General features: G+C 34.1%; 3 protein-coding genes across 5 annotated transcripts; all 3 read left to right on the forward strand.

Moving 5' to 3' along the window:
* Positions 1-354: 354 nt before the first annotated feature.
* LOC11430616 (uncharacterized) lies at positions 355-12245 on the forward strand. 3 transcript variants are annotated; one of them, XM_024782747.2, is made up of 7 exons: positions 355-711; positions 798-910; positions 2412-2481; positions 5239-5492; positions 8608-8724; positions 10488-10536; positions 11551-12245. In XM_024782747.2, exons 2-7 carry the CDS (start codon positions 824-826, stop codon positions 11952-11954), a joined length of 981 nt encoding a protein of 326 aa, XP_024638515.1. In that variant the 5' UTR covers positions 355-711; positions 798-823; the 3' UTR covers positions 11955-12245. The 3 variants fall into 3 exon arrangements, with proteins under 3 accessions (XP_024638515.1, XP_024638516.1, XP_024638517.1); XM_024782748.2 differs by having other exon boundaries at positions 355-587; XM_024782749.2 differs by lacking the exon at positions 8608-8724 and having other exon boundaries at positions 358-711.
* Positions 12246-14050: 1805 nt separating this feature from the next.
* LOC11431382 (uncharacterized) lies at positions 14051-16776 on the forward strand. Its single transcript, XM_003605439.4, has 2 exons — positions 14051-14286; positions 16117-16776. Exons 1-2 carry the CDS (start codon positions 14211-14213, stop codon positions 16359-16361), a joined length of 321 nt encoding a protein of 106 aa, XP_003605487.1. The 5' UTR covers positions 14051-14210; the 3' UTR covers positions 16362-16776.
* Positions 16777-18730: 1954 nt separating this feature from the next.
* LOC11429667 (immune-associated nucleotide-binding protein 9) lies at positions 18731-23768 on the forward strand. The gene is made up of 6 exons (XM_003605441.4): positions 18731-18879; positions 19669-19942; positions 20768-21045; positions 21929-22093; positions 22180-22314; positions 23393-23768. The coding sequence occupies exons 2-6, from the start codon at positions 19681-19683 to the stop codon at positions 23594-23596; spliced, it is 1044 nt and encodes a 347-aa protein (XP_003605489.2). The 5' UTR covers positions 18731-18879; positions 19669-19680; the 3' UTR covers positions 23597-23768.
* Positions 23769-24432: the final 664 nt, after the last annotated feature.

Here is a 24432-nt window from a genome sequence, read left to right on the forward strand (position 1 = left end):
TTTGAACATAACTATCACATGAAATGTCTCTCTCAATTTGCAACCTTTTTATGCTTGTTCACTAGTTGATAAGGACAAAAATATTATATTATGCCATAATTTTAAAACAATATACTATACTATGTATTATTTATTATTCCTTTAAAAAAAATAGTATTACTATTAATTTAGTAAAACAAATTATTATTATGATTATTATATAAGTGTGACTATTTTAAATCACATTAGCAATTAATTATTAATATTTATTGAAGAATATTATGAAAAACAACTCGTACTCCACCACAACTGTGTAAATATTAGTAAAACTGAATTCAAAGCAGTAAAGTTGTATGTCCCACTTAGTTAGAAGGAAGATACAGCTGTATTCGCCAAAAAAAAAAAAAAGATACAGCTCTATTCCACCACAAAACCAAAACAAGAACCACCGTTGGATCTTCCTTCTCTTTCCTCTTTCTCTTTCCCCTTCCTTCTCCTTCCTCTTCCTCCCCTACGGATCTAACCGGAAACAACCACCCAAAACTAAAACACAGTCGTCTTGTGCTCCGACCCGGAAAAGCGGGCGATTTGACCCGCTCCCGCTCCAGGTAAACCCGGCCGCGAAACCCGCTATTGACCCGCTTTTCCCTAACGCGCGAATCGGTAGCGCCCTGATGCGGTAGGCTGTTTTTGGCCGCTCCGCGCCGGGAGCGGCCGCTATTAACAACAGAGGTTGATACAGCTTAGTCTAAGTCAGTTTTCCTCAGTTAGAGCTCTTAAAATGGTTGTATAATACTTGTCTTCTCTTCTGTATTTAGGTTTTGTATTGGCAAAGTTGTTGAAAATGTCTGACCTTACATTTCGAGTTGGGGAAACAATCGAGTCAAAAACATTTATAACTGGTTATCGTGGTGCATGGTTCAGGTGCAAGGTATACATTATGTCATCCTTGAATTTGTTTTTTTCAGTGTAAGAGTATCAGATTCATTTGTTAAATGTGCGTGCATTTAAGTTAAAGTATTGATTGTTTTCCTGTGGGTTTGTTGTTTATATCAATTTGATTATTCATGTTTTAAGCATATTAATGTACATACATTTCAATAATGTCATAGTAGTGTTTCTATATGATAGTTGTTACTTGTTAATTGACATCGTAAATAGTCCTTATCAGCTCTTAATGTAATGGTTGGAGACTTGGAGTTGCTATCATATGACCAGGAGCTATGAGGTTATTATATGTTTGAGTTATGGAATTAGTTTCTAGCAAGTATAAGGCAACACTGCCTTTATCATTTTAGCGTGCTGAGGTTGGAGTTGCCGGCATTAGTTTTCTACTTCCATCTCTTCTAATCTCTGAAAAACACTTCTTGAATTTTTGAAGAGATTTAGTTCCACGGATTCTCCCATGCACCTCATCGAGTTCTTTGTTGTCCCATTAAGAACATGTCCAGCTGCTGCCGGTGTCGATTGAGGGTGTTGACATACTCTGACTGTGAACCGTCCCTGTCACAGGTCATGGATGGAGCCAATTCTTATTTGAAAAAATTGCAGAGGTATTGTCCACATTTGAGTGGGTTTCCTTCAGTGTCCCATATCTCTTGGTCTGCGTTGCAGTACATTAAGTTATCTCCATTGGTCATGGTGTTGAGGAGCCATGACATCACCAAGCTACCATTTTTGCTGCTTGTGGTCACCTTTCTCTTGTTATTTGGAGTCCCTTGTGATATATCCTTTCTTTCCCATTCTCTAGAGAGATATTGGAACTGATATTTCCTACTCTAGCAAGTTTTGCCATCTAGTTTGTCGCCGGTGTTTGGGAGAACCGAATGCTCAACCGAGTTGGTCTCTGACTTTTCACCCTTCATGATTGGTCTGTTTGCCAATGGTTTAGATAGTGGTCTAATACCAAGCGGAAAAATGATTTGCATCAATTTTCAATTGTCACAAAGGGTGAATAGATAGGCGAAACAAAACTGAGTCTTTAAATCAATCTAATCCTTAAACAAGGGGTCATAATCTCCTCAAAATCCTTATGTATTTGCTAAAAAAGAGAGAAAAAATACAATTGATCCTATTGAAACCACTAATTAATGCCTAGTTGTACATTTGGATCAAATGATCCTGATTGATTGTAAAGAGAGAACGAACAGTCATATTTTTCCACCAATATTCAGTCATCAAACAAACACAACTTCTTCTGCATTTTAAGTTTGATCAAACAAACTTTATTATTGTCAAAAATAGTTCTTGTAGAATTCTTCAGCATTCTGTTAATCTGTTGTATGCATCAATTTGATACTCATTTATGCTATTGGCCTTTTCCAAAACATATTTTTGTTGGGTTGCTCAAGTATTGTCTATCATTTTATATGGACATGTTTATAAATTTAAAATTTCACATTTGATGGCCTTATTTTATATCATTCTTTCAGATTGTAAAGATTGGCAAGAAAGATGGTGTGGCATCCTATTCTTTGGCATATCCTGACTACCCTGATCAAAGTATGTTCTTGCTTCATGTTTTAAGTAAAACTAGAGTTTATTAACTTGTTGAGTAAGATATTAGAAAGTCCACACACAGTTTGGTTCCCTAATGCATTTGGTCCACTGAACATTTCATTTTTAACTTGGTGTAGTACATTGGGTCAACGGTCAACTACAAAGTTTGTTGTTCTTTCATTGACGAGAAAACGTATTATTGTTTGAGATTTTCCCACAATCATATGACACATTTTTTCTTTCGAGCCAAGTAAAGAATTTAGAGTAAATCATCAAGTTAATCTCTGAAGTTAATGTGGTGAGACATGTATTTTTTTTGTGGGTTTACTCTTTATTAAGACAAATATTAGGCATAGAGAGAGGACGAGCTGTCAAAAGTAGGGTATGGACTTAAAGATCTTGAAAGAAACAATGAACTCGACAACTCCATTATTATTCTTTTTTTGCATTAATGCTAAAGAATCCCACCTTTTCCACGAATCTCTGAACTGATTCAAGATGACAAGGGAAAAGGGTGGAATATTTTGGGAAAGAAGACCAAAGGGAGATGGAATCCCGCATAAATATGGTGGAGCATTAAAATATTCTGGAAGGTGAGCACCAGACTTGGATCAAATTTTTTTTAGGTCAAGACTAAATTTGATGGGCTTGATGAAATCAAGATGTAACTGGGAAGAATGAATAGGCTTGAGATTACTTTTGGTCATCTAATAATGCATAGACAAGTTTGAGACTGAAGGAAGGATCTGTCTGCAAGTTCTTGATGGAATTAAGAAGAAAATAGAAAATGGTAATGGGTTGGATTGTGGTAGCAAGACACATTCTTGGGCAGCAAAGATGGGTGATAGGACAAAATCATTGGGTTGAGACTTGTAAAATCTCTCCGGGGTGTAGTAGAGGAAGTCGCCAAAAATGCAAAAACCAAATACAAATATGATAATAACCCATTTGTCGAGATCAAGGTTGAAGTCAAAGGTGGAGATGTAGCAAAACTCTAATCAAAATCTAGAGCAACACTCTAATCAAAATCTAGAGCAACACTCTAGTCAAAGGTGGAGAAAAACAATAATCATCATCAAAATTGCCCCACCCGAAGTTGTTCTTAGTGGTGGATGGAACATTATAGACATGGGAAACTTGGTGAGTTCAAACTTTCTGGCTGAGCCTGAAGTGCTGAACTCAGATGCATGTAGAGCATAACAAAAGAGGGAAGGTAGAAATAAGGTGTAGTTGCTTCGATGGAGATCTGGTCGATTGTAACCTGCCCACTGCCATTTAGACCTTATTGGCCGCACCTAATTTGATGTTAACATTTTGTTGATGAAAAAGGGTTTTGCCAAACGTGATTCAAGGGTAGACTTCTTCAGATCCAACACAAGGCATATCTAGCCTTAACACAAATTCTTACCATGATCCCATTTGCCTCGGTATAATAACCCCTAAACCTGCTGTCCGGTTTGTGAACGATGTTCACAGTCAAGATGACCCTGCTGCAATGATGTGTAGAAAAGATTGGGTATGACCGGCAACCATTTTGGTGTGGTAAATGTAGCAGTGAAAACCATCTTGATGGGACCTAGGAGAGCCTTTTCACCCGTCACCCATTTTTGGCTTGTCACGGTCAAAAGTAGCGGGAGTTCAGAGGGAAGAGGTCTGGTTTTCCAATGTATATTAAACAAACAGAAGTTTATCATATTGCAACATCGTTGACAGAGTTAATTTTGAAGGGGATGGTATTGTTATGGTAAACAACAACGGTGAGCTAAAGTAGCTGGGATCTGTTAGGTGAGTGAGTTACCCAACAGAAATATTTTGATAAATAAATAGGGGATGGTACATTGGTAGATGGAGAAATTCATTCTGGACATTGGATAACAGTTGTGAAAGGAGTAATCCTTTGTGAAGGGGAAATACTTTGTAGATAGACCTCTATCTTTCACAAAGGGGAAACCCTTGGTTTGGAAATGTATGTTGAAACATGGTTGAGGAAATATTGGATGGTATACTATCTTAGTGTGGGTATGAATATATCAGTTCAAATAGCTTCAGCTTATTTTTTCTTTTCCCTTCTAGAATATCTGTCTGCGTGGCAGATTATGTTGGAAGCAGTTTCCGCTACTCAGAGTGAGTTACAGGGTTAATTACAAGGGCGTATGATAACCCCTCTGTTCGTGTAGGATATGAATCCTGTATAAGTCTTTGTATTCTGTATTTCTAAGATCAAGAAATCACAATATGTTTTTTCAATTCACTTTCCCTTTTCTACTAGTGAGCGAGGGTTTGTTGGAACAAAAATGGGTCATAGCAAGCTTCAATACAACCATGAAGTTAGAGAGTATGATGGAATTGTGTCTAGAGTGGACTGCACAAGAGCAGTGTAATTATACTAGTGAGTTATTATATGGCTCATTATAAAGAGTAAGCATTCCCTAAATTACTCCGTGTTTGAGCATAATAGCAGTGCAATTATACTAGTGAGTTGTTAAATTATATCGCTCATTATACAGAGTAGTCATCCCCTAAGTTATTCCTTTGTTTGAGCATTAATTGACTTCATACATATATTTTTAATATGAAGATATTTTTCACAAGATTAAAAGAGCTATTCAACAGTAAGACTCGTGATACTTTTCATACAAGTTTATCTTTGCCTTTTAAAAATTCTGTAGTTATATCCCCATGAAATTAGAGAATTATCATACAAACTGCAATGATAACAAATAATTTGAAGTTAGTAACTGTTATACTACTTGTCTGTAGAGATAAGTCAAATCAAGGTGTATCAAATTCCCTCTCATATTACCAAGTCAAAGGCATCCAAAAAGGAATTGATGGTGCGACCTCCCTTTCCTACCATCTATCGTGAAAGTGAAAAGCTTGATGTCAATGCCTTCTCAGAAGTGATAGTTATTGTTAATGACGAATGGAAGGTTGGGGATTTGGTAGATTGGTTTTCTGATGGTTGCTATTGGTGTGGAAAAGTGACTGAAGTATTTGGAAATGATAAAGTTCAGGTTTGTTGCCTATTTATATTGGACACCTGATTTTGGAATTTTGATGAGTTAAAAGTATTTTTTTCAAGTCCTATTGTATTTAGACAATGATTTTACTTTTTAATTCGTCGAATCCTATAATCTTTTTAATTATGGCTTAATATTCCATTGTGTAAAATCTATCAAACCATGGGAAATTGTTGGCCCAAGCTCTTTGGTTTTGGTTGCAAGTTGCAACAATGGGGAGAAATTTGTCACAACAATGGGTAAGTAGTGTAGCCCTGTGATCTTTGCCCAAATAGGTAGACATAATTATAAATATCTAACAAGCGATGACACACATTCCTATCATCTTCCTAGACCACCGAGGATAATCAATAATAACTTAAGTTTGGGACAATGTGATCTTTGTAGTTCTTTCCAGTAAGCCAGAACTGGGTGTCGGAACCCTAGGTATCATAGTTTCTCTCATTCACAATGTTCATGAGGAAGCTAACAATCAGTTGATAAGAGAGATAAATAGCCACCAAACGAGGGCTGCTTGCCACCAGGATGGATATTTGTGTTACCCGATTGTTGTCAGCTTTCCGTTCATTGAATAAGTTGTTTTTACAACTTGGGTCCCTTTTGTATGTTCCTGAGGGAATTTGTTTCTCTAGCCTGAAGACGTTAAATTTTTCATATGTTAGATTTGTAGATGAGTCCCTCTTCCATAAGGAGGAAAACACTGAATGGTGGTGGCTTTGTTTAGAAGCAAATAGAGAAACACAGATTTCATAAAATATTTCACTAGTAGGGAGTAGTTCTTGTTGAACGCCAATTAAGGTTGCCTTTCGTAGATACTGTTTTGAGAAGAAGAGCGAAGATTTTGGAATCTGTGTCTAAACTACTCAGCAAGACCATATTACCTAGACTCCAGACAAGCTATAAGTACAATGATTTAGGACTACTCTAATTAGTGTAATTATGTGATATTATAAATTTTTTAGTTATCCTATTTCTTTCTGCAAATTTTTGTAATCTAGTTATTGACTATAACTTTTGGCAACCAGCCTTGCTTTGTTTCCTACCATTACGCTATTTTATTAAGCTTATTTTGAAAATCCCATTTGATGCTAATTATTCAATGGTTGTTAGTTCTTGGAACATGTTCCAACTTTGATTATCTTTATATCGATTTCACTTTACTCACTTTGTGAAAGATTAAATGTTCATTACGCATGGCCGCATGAATGTTTCTGGGTTTAAATTGAGAAACAAAGGCCATGTTATTACACACATTACTACGAGTTTGTATTTACTTGAGATATATCACTTTTAGCTTTGTCAAGTGGTTGGGGTTCTGTTTGCAGGTCTTTGTGGTTAGATTTCTTGTTGGTTGTTTTGTCTCTTACTTTCATTCTTCAATTTTCAATGCTTTTGCTGAGTTCTCCAAGTGGTTTTTCCAAATTTATAAAATGAAGATCAGTTTATGATTAGATTTATTTTATTTCTTGCCCCACTATTGTTTTCACTGCCTGATACTGAGATGCATTATCATATAAGAACCTTTTACATATAATCCTTGCTTATGTGAAATCAAATGGACTGTTATACATTTAAGCTAATTAAGCACGAAAACCTCTAGGATTGGGCGTGTCTGACACACGTCAGTGTCGAACTCTCGTATGACACTTGTATGACATGTGTCGGACAACTAAGACAAGTGTCCCAAAAAAATAGTTATTTTTTTTGCTTCGACACTCTTTGGAACGTGTGTGACACACGTGTCGGACAACTAAGACGAGTGTCCCAAAAAAATTATATTTTTCTATGGTTCGACACTTCTTGAACACATCTCAGACAAATCTACAAAGGTTAAAAATGTGTCGAGACAATGTTCATCAATGAGTGGTTAAAGACATTAAATTTCATTACAACATTTTTAGCTTTTTACTTAGTGGTAGATAAATAAGAGTAGTGATATTTGAACAACCATTTAAGACAACTTTGGTGACAACTTTCATTTTCTTTCTTTTTATCGGTCAAAAACAATAGAGAGAGAAAAAGGAAGAAAGAGAATAAGAGCATAATGTGAGTATGAGAGAGAATGTTGTCAAAAAGTTGTCACAAAGTGGTTGTACAAATATCATTTCTCGATAAATAAAGGACAAATATTGCTGTCTCTTGTTGTGGAACTTTCTTTAATGAAAAAATTGTTCAATTTAGATGCACATTATGTATTTTGATTCTCAATTTAGATCTTTTAAATATTAATATTTTATTTATTTATAATATATATACCCGTCTTTTCACTTTTTTTATTGCGCTAACATTTGAAAATTATGAATGGTGTTTTTTTATGAAATTTTAATTTTGATTAAAACTAAAAATAATATATAAATGTTTGTTGGTTTCAAGTTATAAAAAGTCAAATTAACCATGATTGTCTATTTCAACGACACCGACAATAATACAATATAACAAAAAAAAATATAATCTAAATTATTTTTTTAATGACACCAACAAAAAATTTATTATAGAAAAAATTGTTGGGTATAATTGGAATGATGAAAAAGTAAGTATAAATACATGCATCTAGTTTATTACACCTTTTAAATGATAAAGGAAAAAAACAAAAATATATATATATTCATATCGTGTTTGTTACATTTGTTTTAATACTTAAATTTATTCTTATCTATTTGTTACATGTGTTATTGTATTGAAAATTAAGGGTATTTTTGGAAAGAAAAGTCCAACCCAAAAGTGTGCTGAAAGGTGTAGTTTATATATATATATATATATATATATATATATATATATATATATATATATATATATATATATATAATGGTGTCTGTGTCCTATGATTTTACATTACGTGTCATGTCAGATGTCTGCATTGGAGTTTGTGCTTCATAGAGTTTTAAGTAATGCTTTGTAATCAAATTGAAAAGCCACCACCTGAGAATATGGATTTTTAAAAAAATATAAAAACAAGTAAATTCTTTTTTCATGCAAAAGGCTATAGTTTATTTGAATATGAATCATATAGACAGATTCATTACTTTCTTTCTTCATTTAGTAGTTATGGTTTTATTTTGTTGCTGATTTACCAAGATTTGGGAAAATGATTACGAAGTTGTCTTTCTAGATTGATTTGCTACCACCTCCGCTGGGTGAAGGGTCATCGTATGAAGCTTTAACCAAGGACCTGCGCCCTTCTTTGGACTGGAGCCCAGAGAAAGGTTGGACTGTGTGTATGCCTACGGTGTGTATTTATAATTATAATCCCTTAATTTGACTTATCTTTCTAATTTTGATTTACCTTCCCATATGCATTTTTTTTTTGTTCAATTTTTTTTTTCCTTTTTATATCATTTTCTCTTCCTTTCCGATCACATCTCTGATTTTCTCTCCCATTTCTTTATTTTCTTTTCTATTTCAATTTCTTTGTTCTACACCACTTGCACCCCAATGGGTGAGAAAATCTTTCCAAATTCTTCAGTGTGTAATTCAAACATGAATCCATCACTTGTCTCCCATCTCTTTTCGTTATAAAAAAGAATCTTTTCCCTAAATCTTTATCCATATTCTTTGGTGTGTAATTTAGACTCAGATTCCATCACATGTTTCATCTCTTTTCCTTTTCAACAACTGCAAGAATCTTTACCTAAACAATATTGTAAGTGGTGTCGACTAATCTTGCAAAACTTTAATTCTTGCCGGAGGCATTTCAACCATAAAAGTACACATGATGTGTCAACCATAGCATGCTAGTTAGTCTCTATGCTTGACTTTGCAACGATCTATAATAAATCAAACATTTGGAATGAAAATTAGGAGTAAAATGCTTACCTTTAAAGACGAGCAATGGGCAAGTCATAACAGGGCACGAGAAGTGAAGTAGGGTAAAAGCTGATTAACCTGGACAAACAAGAATTGTCGTTAGATCACTTGATGCCTACTTTCACAAGTAGTATGAAACCAACGTATTGGAGGAATAGTAGTTTTTGGTTCAAGAGAGTTATTGAAAAGTTATGGAGTAGTAGTGTTGTGATCCCACAACTACTAAAGATAAGGCTAGACTATTCCTTAGAAGACTTGGGCAATCCTCAGCAAGATGGCTCCATCACTCTCTCAGCAAGTATATGAGATTTGTTAGCAAAAACAAATATGGCAGAAGCAAAACCCATCTCATCATCCATGATTTATAGGTTGTAAACTGTCCATCCAGAAGTGGTTTTAATTTTCTCCTCGAGGCCTCTTATTTACATCAGAGGTAGGTGCTGTGCAATTTCTCAGTCAACAAAGTTTTGTCACTACATGTCCCAGCTTCTTAATCACACTCGATGGTGGTAAAGATTGTAAATTGAATCCTAAGTTGTCATATGGGGAATATTTCTTGGGGCCTGCATCCCCAGTCTCCATTAAAGTGTATTATGATGCTGATTGGGCCATCTGGTTCTGATGATAGAAGGTCCACTTCTAGTGCTCATTTCTATGTTGGTTCTAATGTAGTCTTCTTGTGGGCCAGAGAATAGGTACTGGTTGTAGATCCAGTACAAATGTTGAATATCGCAGCTTAGCTCGTGTTACTGCTGAACTAACTTGGTTTCAGTCCCTTCTGTACGAGCTTGGTGTCAAGCATATTGTTCCTCAACTCTTCAGTAGCATAAGTACGTTTCTCTAGCTCACAACCTAGTCTTCCATGCTCGCAAAAAGCACAAAGCACACGGAGCTGGATTTTCTTTTTGGAGAGAAATAAGAAGCTCAAGGTTCTGCATGTTCCTTCCACAGACCTTACAGAGGCACCCTGTTTCCTTCCATATTCAATGCTCTCGGTTCCAAGCTCAGCTTGTGTTACTCCTTTCCTCTCCCTTGGAAAGCATCATAATCCTTGTTTCAACTAATTGCTTGTCTTTAGACTGTTTATGGTGCTGTTGTTCTAAAAGTTTGTTTGGGTAATTAAAGATCATATACACATATTACAGTTTGAATGATCAATGCTTCTTTTTCTTGCAAAATTTGCAGGAGGAAGGATGCAGGTGTCCTGCTCGAATAATGAATCCAGCAAGTTCAGGTAAAACACTATTACAATATACTGTTTTGATTTCTTTTGTTTGAGTGGCATATTTTTTACCGTGGTTATTTTCTAATTCAAACAGTGTAGATAGCAATCCTTTAGGAAGAATGTTTATGTTTTATTGATTTACATATCTGCGTTATTTCCCTTTTATAGTACAGATTTTCCTCATTATTTTTCACTATCAATTTAAGCGTATAAAATGTAGCCATCTATGTACACTTGAGACAGGCAAATATTTACTGAGCTGAGTAATCGGCACAATCTTTTATGTATTATACAAGATTTACAATTTAATATTGGAAGCGTCATAAATAAGGAAACTAATTATTAGTTATAAATATATAAATAAAGGCAAAATTTATACAGTAAAAATATATTATATTATATTATCTCTTCATAGGAGATAGTTTCCAACATTCTCCCTCAACCCTAAATATTAGTGATTCCATACCATTAGAGTGAAAAACTAAAGAAAAGGTAAATGTACTTTTTTGTCATGTTGAATCTTAATTCTTGATCTTGAAATATCAAGTTAGAAGAATTTATATGAAAGCTATCCTACACTCAAAGGTGTTAGTTAACCTACACCCTCTGAAACTGGTTCAAAACTGTTGCGATAGTTTGTGCTGATGTGGCAGCTTCTCAAAACTAACTGTTTATGTTGCATTTACAAACACAGCTTGATCAAGCTAAAGCTAATATACTTGCACAAATACTCTTAATATATTTAAAGAGATTAGAGGACAATTACTGCTTTGGACATGATATTTGGTGGTCAGTGATTGTGGAAATAAACTGACTTTTGTTACTCGCTTTGCACTTTGTTCAGCTGTTATTTCTTAACATATTTTTGAAAAATTGTCAATTTTTTTACTTTTTTTTTTGCGAAACTGTCAATTTGGTGTTTGCTTTGCATTATTGCTCAACATATTTTTGCAAAATTGTCAATCTAACCTCAAGCCGCTTTGCTATATTCTGGGAATATTGTGAACATAAATGCTACTACAGATGGATCAGTGAACGTTGGTCAGTCTTCATACAGAACCGTGGAGAGGAGAGAGCAACGCAGCTCTGTTGGAAACAGTGTGGATATTGAGGAAGCTGGCAGTAAAAGTGGAGGAACTAGTATTTCAAGCTCACATATTATGGATGCATCAATTGAGAATTTTGAAAGGACTGCCTCAAACAGTCGATGTAATGATGACGACTATCCTGCTAAGAAGATGAGAAGCAACCTTAGCCTTTGTCTGAATTCCATGTCTTCGAATACAATGGAGTCAGCAATTCTGGACTTGGAAGAACTTGTAAATAAGATTAAATGGTTAAGAGCTGTGTTGAAGTCTGAGGTGCCTTTATCAGGTGCCAAACGCCCATCTTGGGAATTTTTGCAGCATCATGCGTCATGCATATAGTTATTTTTTTTTCTTTCTCTAACAAATGTAAGACCTCAGTGTACAATCTGATGTTGTAGATAGTGCCTTGTGTGGTTTTGCCAAAATTGCGGCGAGTCACCATGATTTTGCAAAAGCTACACTTTGTTGCTTTTGCAAAATTAACTCACCGTGAATTCAAACATCCACATAGGGGTCTCATTTTTGGTTTCAGGCATGTGTATTTTGCCTATTTTGTATCATTTGGCTTTGAGAAACGATATTTGAACAATCATTTTTTACAACTTTTTTGACAACTTTCTCTCATATTCACATTATCTTTTTACTTTCTCTCTCTATTGCTTTGATTTTTGTGTCACTGCCTCATTTCCTTTGTAAAATTTTGGTTGCCACAAAAGTTGTCACATATATGAATGTTCAAATAACACAATTCTTTGGCTTTTCTGTTCCATATATTCAAAAGTGTTATACTAATGAGAGTGGCAGAAATTGCCTCTATTTTTGGCATTATGTGCTGTTATACGAAATCTTTACTTTAGTTGCATTGAAATGTAAGACAACCGTCGATGAATTATGTAGAGTTTAAATAACATAAAAAAAAAAATGAAATCAGCCGGTTATGCTTAACTAATGGATGAATTTCGGATTGGATTGTATGTTGGATTTAAATAACAATATTGATGAATGAACCCAGATCAACATCAAAATGATATTACCTTCAAGCTAAGCATGAAATTAAACTCAACATTGTGTACTCTTGGAATTGAGAGACCAAGAAAGAAGTGTGTTTGAAAATCTGGAGGACGTGCGAGAAGGACGAAGGGTGAAAAAAAAATATACTCCTAATTTACTGATATACTCAACAATTTTCCCTAACTTTTAATTTGCAAAATTTAATCAAAAAACTTCCAAAACCCCACAAATCAATTATCTTCTCATTTTGTCAATTTTTCAACTAAATTTTTTTGAATTCTTTAAATTAGAGACTTTTTGCACAACTACACAAGTGGTTAATATACATTTTCTAAAATCTTTAACATTTGTTAGATTTTTTTTCTAATTTACATGTCCTTGAATATAACCCGAAACATATTCATCATCCTATTCGGTTTATATGGTCTGAATTAACATCAAAGTTACTCATTTTTGTCTGCTTTTCATTGTTTTAGTATGTCTACCTTCAAGCTATATGATAGGACTAAGAATTACCCTCTTTATAAAGAAGAGAATGAAGCGTGTTGATCTTCATCTTTTCTCATCCTCATGTAAAAAAAATCTCAAAGCACATTGTTTGGACATATTAGATCAAGAAAGGAAGATACAAGCTTTGAGGGAGCTCGCCCAATCTCCTCCTTCAACAAATGTGATTGTTCCTATGGGACCACTCCCTGCAGAGGACATCCTTTCTTTGTCGGTTGTGATTGTCCATGTTAGACCACCTCTATAGTGGTCATCCTTCCTCTAATAGCTCTTTCATCATTTGGTCTACATGAAGATGCAACGCTGTCAAAAGGCATACCTTTGAGTGGATTTATGCAATAGTCGGTTATTCCTCTTGTTAGTTAAATTTAATTGGACATATAATTGGTCTTGTGGCTGTCATTTTACTTAATCTTTGACTTGTTTGAATTTTATTTGACTGTGGTTGTATTACATTCTTTTGACATGATGCATTAACACTAGAATATTAGGTTTTGGACAATATTATGTGTAATATGGTGTTTTATTTTGTTATATTGTGTTCTATTATGTTTAGAGCGTATATGTTGCAAAATCTTGTGAATTCATGAGGTTCATGTTATACAAACCAAAACAATATTTTAGACATTTGAAAAATGTCTGAAACCTGTCAATATATCAATATCTATTTATTTATTTATTTTTTTATAATCTGCAGTGCACTGTCGGTTTATGTAATCTACAATCTTGCAAGTTAATTATCTCTTTATCAAATGAGTCAATCTTGTTCGACCTTTATTATTAAGATAATAATAATGTTTTTTTATTTATTTTTTTATTTTATCTTTGTTAGGAATAATAATTTTCTTTATTCTCAACAAAAATAAAAATACAAAGTTGAATTAAATGCGTGAAATATAGGTTGTTAGAATAAAGTGTCTTTGTTTTGTCTTAAGAGAAAAACAAAGGAAAAAGCAAATAAACGTAGCTGGAGTTTGATGTTTAGATCGCAGCTGTGTGAGAAATACTTTGAAGTTACATCCCACCTAGATTTTCTAGAGCGAGAAACTTTTTCTAGAGAGAGAAACAAACAAAGGTATGATGCAACCTCGAAGATCTCCGCTTTACCCTTTCCTCTTCGCCTTGATCTCTCTGCATCTGCAATTCCTTTCTGGTAACCCTTTCTTTTTCTTTTCTCTATTCATATTGTTCAACAATTTCATGGCTTTGTTTGTTAGGATCAGTTTTGATTCATGGGTATTTGTTTTTCTAGTTTTTTATTTTTGTTTAAATTGTTGTTGAATTGTTCAAAGATGAATTTTTTACATGGGATTTTGATTTATGTATGAAATAATGTGAGAAAGATTATTTTTTGATCAATTTTAGATAGTGGGTATGGTAGATAATTTGAGATGCAAATGTTTTAGGTTTGGAAGTTTGTTGTGAGACATGTGATTTTGTCTTAGAAATACTTTGATACCTAAGAACATCTGCAATGTTGGGTTCTTACTCGGTTTTTTAGTTAAGAATTTGTTTTGGCGAGTATCATGATTCCGAGGGAGATTTCAGGTATAAGATTGACTTGGTAATTAGGTTGCGGGTTCGCGCCCGTTCCAAGGTAAAGAAAGCCCAATGATATGGTTTGAGACTGAAAGAGTATTAAGGAGATTCAGGGTTCGATCCTTGTTACTAACAAATTAACCACCGACTTTTGTAACTCGCATGGGTTGGCATGTAGGTGTGGGACCTTGGAATAGAATCATAAGGAGTAGAATCATTAGGATTTAGGAGGTTAAGGGTTCGAGCCTAGTAATACTAAGTTACAAACATTTAGTCCTCAAAGGTGTAGCCTAATGGTATGGGTTGGGACGCTGAAAGAGTATTAAGAAGGAGGTTCATGGTTCGATCCTTGCTGCTAATATGATAAACAACCTTGCAGCCCTCAACACCTGCTGACAGATTTTGCAGATCATGTCAGATTTTATATCAGATTTTCCAGTTGATTAAAATTCATCCTTTTTTTTCTTTATAGAAATTAAAATTTAACCTTGTTTTACCCTTTTCACTCCTGTTATCTTCATCCAACATATTATGCAGTGTATAAATGGAAATCTATCACTTATCCCAAAGGACAGTGTTGACCAGAATTTAGTAAAAAATCGGTGTAGTCAGTGGTTTTTAAATTGATCTCTTTGCGGTGAATGACTTTTAGGTTGATCTTTGTGGTCAGTGGTTTATCTTTAAAAATTGGTTTCATCCAAAAATTTGTGCATTCTTTCATAAAACCACAACTTAAGTTTCCTTGTTCTTCCAGCCACTTTTTGAAATGATAACGATTGCTTCTTCATGATTGTTCTTGTTGCCGTATTAGTACCAGTAACCATTTATGTTGAAAGCTAGTGTTTTTTAAGGGTATTGCTCTTATCGCGTCTATTGGTGAAGGTTAACGGATGTAATAAGTCTAAACTGGAGGTTATAGCGTTGTCTGTTGTGTGCATTGCAGAGTGAAATGTAATCCTGTTGTTAAACTTTGAGAAGTAAACAGCATGAACACATAGGGTACTGTTTCTAAGTTGTCCTGATAACTGAAGTGGCCTAGTGGGTAACCATTGGAGTTGTCTAAGTGATTTTTTTTTCTGGCACTAACACACATTTGAATGGTTTTAAAGGTGAATTCTAAACCTATTTGTTACGTGTGAAACAAGCATTTCGAAGTGTGTTGACGCCAAAACAAACACATACTAATTGTGTATTCAAGATTCTTTTTAACACAAGAAATTGTTGCACTTTCTGAGACACTTTTATCAAAGCAAATTTTCCGTGCTCTTAATGGAACAGTTTTGCAGCCTCCCAAAATCTAAAACAGACTATAAGTCTTCGCCTCAATAGATTTTTACCTTCTAACATTATTTAGTACATACATACTTTTGGGAATGAACAAAAAATTTGTGCTTGAAAATTCTTTATTATTTGATTTCTTACAAGACATTTTGTTTCCTTGAAGGCCTAGCCGACAACAACACATCAGATTCCAAAAAAGAAAATAAGGATGTGAGTGCACATGTTTCAAGTGGTTCTGCTGGTCTGAAGATACTTATTGTATTCGTTGGTGTGCTAGCAGTCATAGCATTCGGTGTTTTTCTTTTCAAATTATGGCAAAGAAAGAAGAGAGAGGAACAACATGCTCGTCTTTTGAAGCTGTTTGAAGATGACGATGAACTTGAGGTTGAACTTGGTATGCGGGATTAACAACTTATCTCATTCATTCACGTATTAAAATTTTCACATCAACAAGACCATGCTCTTTTACCATTCAAACTCCAGCAAAGGAGGTTATTTTGAAAAGTCCAAATTCACCATCAGATTGTCACCAGTTTGTTTCTCTCGACTTAGCATGGGAGATTTAGGCCATCTTGTCACTTATTGTTAACAGCTTGAAGCATTTTTATATTCTATCATTGTATAATCATTTTGTAAATCATATATATTCATTCTACTTAATAAGAGAACATCAATCAAAAGTTTTTGTAAGGTGATTACAGAATGGCACCAAATTGTATTCCTTTTATGTGGTACTGTACAAATATGATCACATTTGATTTCCTTTTTTGTAGTACAGACCAAAACCCTATGAAATTCATGTTACTCGTCTTATTTTAGACAACTCCTTGCAGTTCAATCTCTAATTCATTATACAATACAATTTTGTATACAGTGGTTAGATAGAGATTTATATTTCTGTTCCTTACTAATATTGATACTGTGAAAGCAAAGTATGGAATATGTTATTTGAATTGCCTTCTAGTTGTACCCTTCTCAGGGACTGCCTCGTCATTTTTTTGACGATCAAATATGCATTCAAATCAAATAAAGCAAATTGAAACAAACAGCTAAAGCTGCAGGTTCAGGGACATACCCACGCATGAATGAGGACCAAACTGTTGTGCCATACCAACTAGACAACGGGCAACAACATTCTTAGTTCTTTTAATATAACAATTGGAAAGAGTGGAAATGATATCAGTACAATCTTGAATAACTTTCTCTAATTCGGCGACTTGAGTACGACCTTTGATGCATTTTACTGTCACATCCGAATCATATTCAATGAGTAAATTAGCCTCTCGGTTTGTTGTTAGGATCCATTGAAGACACCAACGAAGAGATAGAGCTTCAAACAGGTTAGGGGATATATCATGGTATATCATATATACCTTCTTTCCAGTTTTGTTGCAACAAATTCAACTACTCCTCTGTGGTCTCTAAGCACCATGCCCCAACCAACAGTTTCATCCTTAAAACACCTGACATCCACATTCAACATCAGCACCCCAGACGGAGGAGGGGACCAGAGTTCAGGTGGATTTATCACCTGTGTTGCAGCAACAGTTGTTGTGTTGTTTGCAACATTGAATTCATCAGTAAATTTCCCAGCTGACAGGGTTATTTGGACATGTTGAATTGTTAATTTAAGAAGCTAGGTGGTCTTTTTTGGTTAACCACTCAAACATGGGAACATCAAGGCCTATAGTAAAAGAGAACCAAGTCTGTTGGGCAAATCTGCAGCTCATAAACAGATGGTCTGAATTCTTCTCAGCTTCAAAACTTAGCGGGCAAATTGTATCAATGTGCATCCCTTTCTTGTTCACCCTGTTCTTGTTGGGAGGATTTCTTTGGCAAGTCTCCATAGGAAATTTTGAACACTATGAAGGGTCTTGATCTTCCAGAGAGCTTTCCAGAGGATTTGATCGTTAGATGATGATGTTTCCGAGTTATCCTTCGAAGCAGCCGCTTTTATGAGGTGGTGAACTGACCTAACTGAATATTGTCCTTATCCCAATTCCAAATTGTGCTGTCATGGGAAAGTCTGCAAGATAAGGGAGTATTAAGGATTTGCCTAGCTTCATCGTTATTGTTATTCTGCATTGAAAGTATTAAGGATTTGACTAGACTGTTTTTTACACGATCACGGATCCACCTAGGGGTGGATATCAAATATCTGACAAAATCCGGTTATAAAAAATTGGCCATTACTTTTTACGAGGTTCTCGCGCTCTATTCGGATTTTAGAATGCGAAATACTTGTTTTTGGAGGCTTGTTCAAAAAACATGTTTTCGGAAGTTTTATGGGATTTTTATGCATAGAGCATGTGAAAAACTCATAAGTTGAGAAAAGAAACCGTCTAAATTTTTTGGATAAATGTACATAAGATTTTTAATTGGCCGAAATTTTGGATATGTTGAATATGCCCATGTTCAATACGTTGATGAAAGACAAGTTATATTATGCCTAAATATAACTTAATGATTAAAAAATTACTTATTAAAATATTATTGATTATATGTTGACATGCCAGTCCTTCCGTTATTGCACTAATGCGTGTAAATTACAAACAATATTTTATATAAATAATTTATATAGATTAAAATTATAAATATAAATATTTGTAATATAAATATTTGTAACTTTCAAATGTAACAAACTTAACAAACTATATTAATAATTTTTCAATAACAACAATGATATAACAAATATAACAAAAATTCTTATTTTTTTAATAACACCAACGATATAACATTATTATTATTATTACAGAAAAAAAAAAAAAAAAACAAAATTTTACGTCCCAGTCCAATATATAGTTCAACCAGTCGTTGGGGTTATCGTGTTGCTTGCGTTTTGTTTTCACTTGTATTATACTTTACTTGTTCACTGCGCGTACGTTGCTTCGCAAAAACCTCTCTCTCTCTCACTCTCACTTTGCAGGTTAGTAATCTTTCTTCGCTTCTGAATTCCAATCATTGATCATCATCGTCTTCTTCTTCCTCTTAGCTACATCATCTTTTACACTTCAATTATGTATTTTTTTCTTACTCAATTTTTCAATCTCTCATAATCTTCATCATAACGCGTCTTTTTCTATCTCTATAGCGATTCTGTTTAACTATATGAATTCAATTTGTCATCTTTACTTCTAACCTGTTTTTACGGTTTATCGTCTTTGTTCACTGTAACTAACAACAACATCTTGATTCAACAATTTTTTTGGTTTAAGTTTGTTTATTATTGGTGTGAGTTGATTTGATTGACTAGTTAGTCAATGTTACCGACACTTCTGATCAAAGGCGTGTTCGACACATGTGATTACTTTCAATTATATAATATTCTCAGCAGTATCTTCAGTGTGTGTGTGTTTTGTGTCCATGATTCGTAGCTAGTTACTAGATCTACATACTTGAAATTTTCATATTGTTTTCTGTAGCACCGACACTCTTGAAGGTGTGTCCAACACGTCTCATTAACGCATCAATCACACTGAATTATGTTATTTTCTCAAAAATTTATAGGTGTCAGTGTTGTGTCCATGTTTGTGTCCATGCTTAGTAGTTTTTGATTCATCATATTTTGGTTAAATTTGTTATTTTATTGGTTTGATTTGATTGACTAGTTACTATTTCTGTACACTGAATATTGAAATTTCCTTATAGTTTATGGTCGTCACAATAATTAGATTATTTTATTTGATATTTTTTATTTTTTTTAATTTGTTTTCAGTGATTGGAATTTATGATGGGGGGAAGCTATGTTGAAGATGATTGGGAATTGGCGTCGTCTGGATCAGCTAGCGAGGTTCAGATTTCAGCTAATGAAGCTCGGACAGTGGTTTTAGTTGGACGTACCGGCAATGGGAAGAGTGCAACCGGTAATAGTATTCTTGGGAAAAAGGTTTTTAAGTCGAGGGCTAGCTCGTCCGGTGTCACTTCCTCTTGTGAAATGCAGACTGCTGAGTTGAGTGATGGACAGATTGTCAATGTTATTGACACTCCAGGTAAATACACGCCAACTTAGTCTATGGAGAGTTAATAATAGAAACCGTAGTTTTTTTTTCAAAATATCTCAATTATTACTGGTGTCTGTTTTTGGCATCCGTGTTTGTGTTACTGTTTCTTAGGATGAAATGTTAGACTAGACATGATGATTAGTTGAGTTTGAACCCTGGAATTAAAACGTTAAATTTTTTGAGGGACAGCTTATCATAAGCACCCTATTTTGTTTTTGGTGTCCATGTATGTGTTCTGTAGGATGAGATGTTAGAGTAGACATGATGATTAGTCGAGTTTAAACCGAGGGACAACTTATTATAAACACTCCATTCACATTCCTTCAAAACCCTTTACACACAGGAGATGATTTTCATGTTTCTTACAAGATTGGAATTTTTTGCACAGAATTAACTGAAACATTCCAATGATTTTTATTCTCGAAGGAGAGGTTGGGTTGTTGGGAATTTTGTGAGATGGTTTTGAACAGATGTAACTTAAACATTCCAATGATTTTTATTCTCGAAGGAGAGGTTGGGAAAGTAGATTTTGTTAGATGGGAATGAAATTTGATGTGTGAATCTTCTTTTTGAAAAAGTTCAAAGGAACTCTTTACAGATTTGGCAAACATTTTTTTCAATAATGCCCTAGAATAATATTCTTGGCATGATGTTTTTTGGAATTTCATTCACAAGGATTGATTTATATGACCTGAAACAAGTTACACCTATGGCTTTGTTTGAGTTATGAAGTGCGTGTTGATTGTGATTACTTGATTATTTCCTTCTACGTCTTGAAAAGTTTGTGTCGCTTTAACCTGAAAAGTTTTGCAGGATTATTTGAAGTTTCTGCTGGATCTGAGTTTATTGGGAAAGAAATAGTCAAGTGCATTGACTTTGCCAAGGATGGTATCCATGCCATCCTTGTGGTGTTATCTGTTAGATCACGATTTAGTGAGGAAGAAGAAAATGCTCTACGCAGCTTGCAGACATTATTTGGAAGCAAGATTGTTGACTATATGATTGTGGTCTTCACGGGCGGGGATGAGTTAGAAGATGATGAAGATACACTTGACGATTATTTAGGCCGTGAATGTCCAGAGTCTTTGAAGGTATTTATTAGTATTATAGTTTAGATTAACCCCTATTTCTTTTTTATTCCATGGATTACTTTTTTCATTGGAGCATTTAACTGTTTGTGAAAGATTTAAGCATTCAATATATTTGCATTGCACAAACATACAATGTATTAATACTCTTAATAAAAGGATAACATAAAACTTTATTATGCCTTCTTGAACTCCCTCCTTTATTGATACGAATCACTAGTAAGTCTTCTTACGCATTTGGATAACCTTTAAAATATGGGTAGCATTTGGGTGACATAGTTTTTGGGTGACATTGGTGGCATTAGTTCATTTTGGATGGGAGAGAATGATCTATGAATGATTAAAAATAGTTATTTAGATGAGAGAGAATGATTGATTAAGAGTGAGATAGGAACAATGTCACCAAGTGCTATGTCACCCAAGTGCTACCCTTAAAATATGCACCTTTGTGATATATGTTTTTTCTGGATAAGCTTATAAACAAACAAATTTAAATTCCCATTTGAACCATTTGGAGATTTAAAACAGTGATACACAGAAGGAGAAGTGAGCTCTATGTAGGTTATTGTTCTTTCTTGGTTGTTTTTCTCTTCTATCTTGTAATCTTATGGAAAAGCATCATATTTTGTATCCCTCTAATTTCTCTCTCGTATTTTTTTAATGCCTTCCTTATTTTATCTGAAAAAAATTAGGATAGTTGAGCAGCTTAAACATTCTTTTCAGAATGTTAAACTTACTATTTTAGCATGTTGATATAATTGGTAATGCTGTATATGTTTTTGTATGTTGCTTGAATATCTAGAAATATAGGAAAGTCTATCTGCTGAACCTCTAAAGAAAAATTAATAATTTTGTTGATCTTTAATTGGCTTTAATAATATTGTAGCAAATCCTCTCTTTGTGTGGCAATCGTTGCGTTCTCTTTGACAACAAGACTAAGGACGAAAAGAAGCGATCTGGACAAGTTCAACAACTTCTCTCGTTTGTAAACTTGATAGTATTACAGAATGGCGGGCAACCTTATACAGATGAGTTGTTTGCAGAACTAAAGGTAGAGGTTTTTGCAAGTTTCACAATCTTGTTTCTTAAATCTTGGAAAAGTATCATGATATCAGTGAATTCATATATTTATTGCAGAAAGGAGCAATGAAACTGCATAGAGAGCAAAGAAAGGTTGATTCCTTGGAAGGATATTCAGAAGGACAAATATCAGAGCTTAAAAAGCATATGCAGCAAACATATGAGGAGCAGCTAAAACATATTACCGAGATGGTACCTTTTCTGTCTATATTTTTTTATATTCATCGTCATTTCATTTCGATGTTATTTAACTCAATTTTCTGATGTAGTGACATTTTATTTTATTTTTATTTTTGGAAATTTTTATAGTAGCTATATATACATGCATTACTGCATGGTGCATACTAACTTAATAAGAAAGTCTAGGTTAATTAAAACAAGCAATTGCATAAGTTTGAACTTACCAAATAGTTGCATTCATTGCAGTTAGCTATTGTTGGTGTTTTGACTCAATGTCGCTTAGGATCGAATTTTGCTTAAAGCTCATTCAATATCAGAAATTAAGTAATGGGCGACTATATTCTTTTTGCATTTCATGGGTTATAGGTCCAATGGCCTTCTGAATTTGTAACAAACATTAAATAGACACGTGCATCCATTTTTGGGCGTGTACTGTTTTCATTGTCATTTATGTACGAACCAACTTTTAATAAGGAAAACAATTATGGAGGGTATCTTCCACAAGGAATACACAATGAGATCAGTAGATTAGTTATTTGCAGTTCCTATAGGAGTCAGAACTTTTGGTAGCTAAGTAGGGGAAATTGCAACACATTACAATTTCTACAAACTAGAATGGGAAAGCTGTTGCTAAGAATACACAAGAAAATTTACAATGTTAGGCTGGTATGATTTTGCTTTAGATTTTATCAAAAATGGGAGGCTTGTATATGTAGCTGTAAGCTGAAGCTCTCTTACGATGTGGTGATTTTGGACTTGAGATGAAAAAAGAACGTATGGAGATACAATAAGCTTTATCTATCCTTTGAGAAATGGATAGGAGATAAATTAGTAGGAGAAACTATCAAGAATAGGCCAACAAACAGTTTCCTTTTTCACATATAATAGCATAGGAAGTAATTTACTCAATCAGTTTGATGTTATTGTCATAAATATATGCATTCTACTTTTATTGTTCTATGCTTGAACTCTGTTTGGAATCTTAGCCTCGAAATAGTATTCACATGACAGAATATGAGATATAGTTATCTTATATAGTTGAATATTTCTCCTAATATTTTTTTGTTTGATCAATTGTATGGTTTTGTAGATTGAGTCAAAGTTGAAGGAGGCAACTACAAGGCTTGAGAAACAATTGGCAGAAGAGCAGGCTGCAAGACTAAGAGCAGAAGATAGTGCAAAGTTAGCTCAAAAGAAATCAGACGATGAAATACGAAAACTAAGGAAGCATCTTGAGAAGGCGCATGAAGAACTCCGCAAGCGAGGTGATAAGGGGGGTTGTGCCATTCTATGATCTAGTAGCAAGCACTACTTCAAACTTTCGAAGATTTGTTTAAATTTTCTTCCGGGATTATGAAATCTTGTTGCGTTTGTATAAATGCCGTGACTACTGCACACTTATATTTTTATTGTGTTGACATTATGCATTGAAGACCTTTAATATATATATATACAATGTAGATAAACTTAGTTTTTTTTTTTTGTTGCTATTGATTGGTTATTATTATTATTATTATTTTGGTGTTAACCCTTTGGTGTAATCCGGAGTTTGGTTATGAGGTAAGTATAACCTGACCAAGAATTGTTCCACCACTAAATTGAACCTGGGTTCTCTAAAACGCTGAATCGAACTTGGGTTCTTTGAAACGATTCGTCATTTGGTGGAGCTTATTAACCATTATAACTCAATTGCTTTTATAATTGCTTGGTTTGTTTGGTTAGTTTTTTTAATGCTATAAGCTAGCATTTCCCATCTTATTCCTTTTATTTTTTTTCAATAAAAAATTACGATAGAATATGGCAGTGCTAAAGCTATGGTAATTGGAAACTTTTTTAACATGGGAAATGAGGTATAATAGAGCTAGATTTAGTAAAACATGGATAAATTAACAATATAAGTGGCCATTCTTAATTTAACAGTATAAGTGGCCATTCTTAATTTCTGGGATGAGAAGTTTTAGCTGGAGTGGCCATTGTCTACAAACAAAAATCTATTTATTCATGTTAAGGATCGATAATGCCTTGATTAAATAATTTAGTGAACTATTATTCGAGTCACCAAAGTTGCAAGGATTAACTAATTTAATTAAGTTTAGTCAAGAAAAAATAATCTTTGATATAAACCGTGTA

This window comes from Medicago truncatula, chromosome 4 (genome assembly GCF_003473485.1).
Source record: "Medicago truncatula cultivar Jemalong A17 chromosome 4, MtrunA17r5.0-ANR, whole genome shotgun sequence".
In the NCBI taxonomy this organism is placed as follows: Eukaryota; Viridiplantae; Streptophyta; class Magnoliopsida; order Fabales; family Fabaceae; genus Medicago; species Medicago truncatula.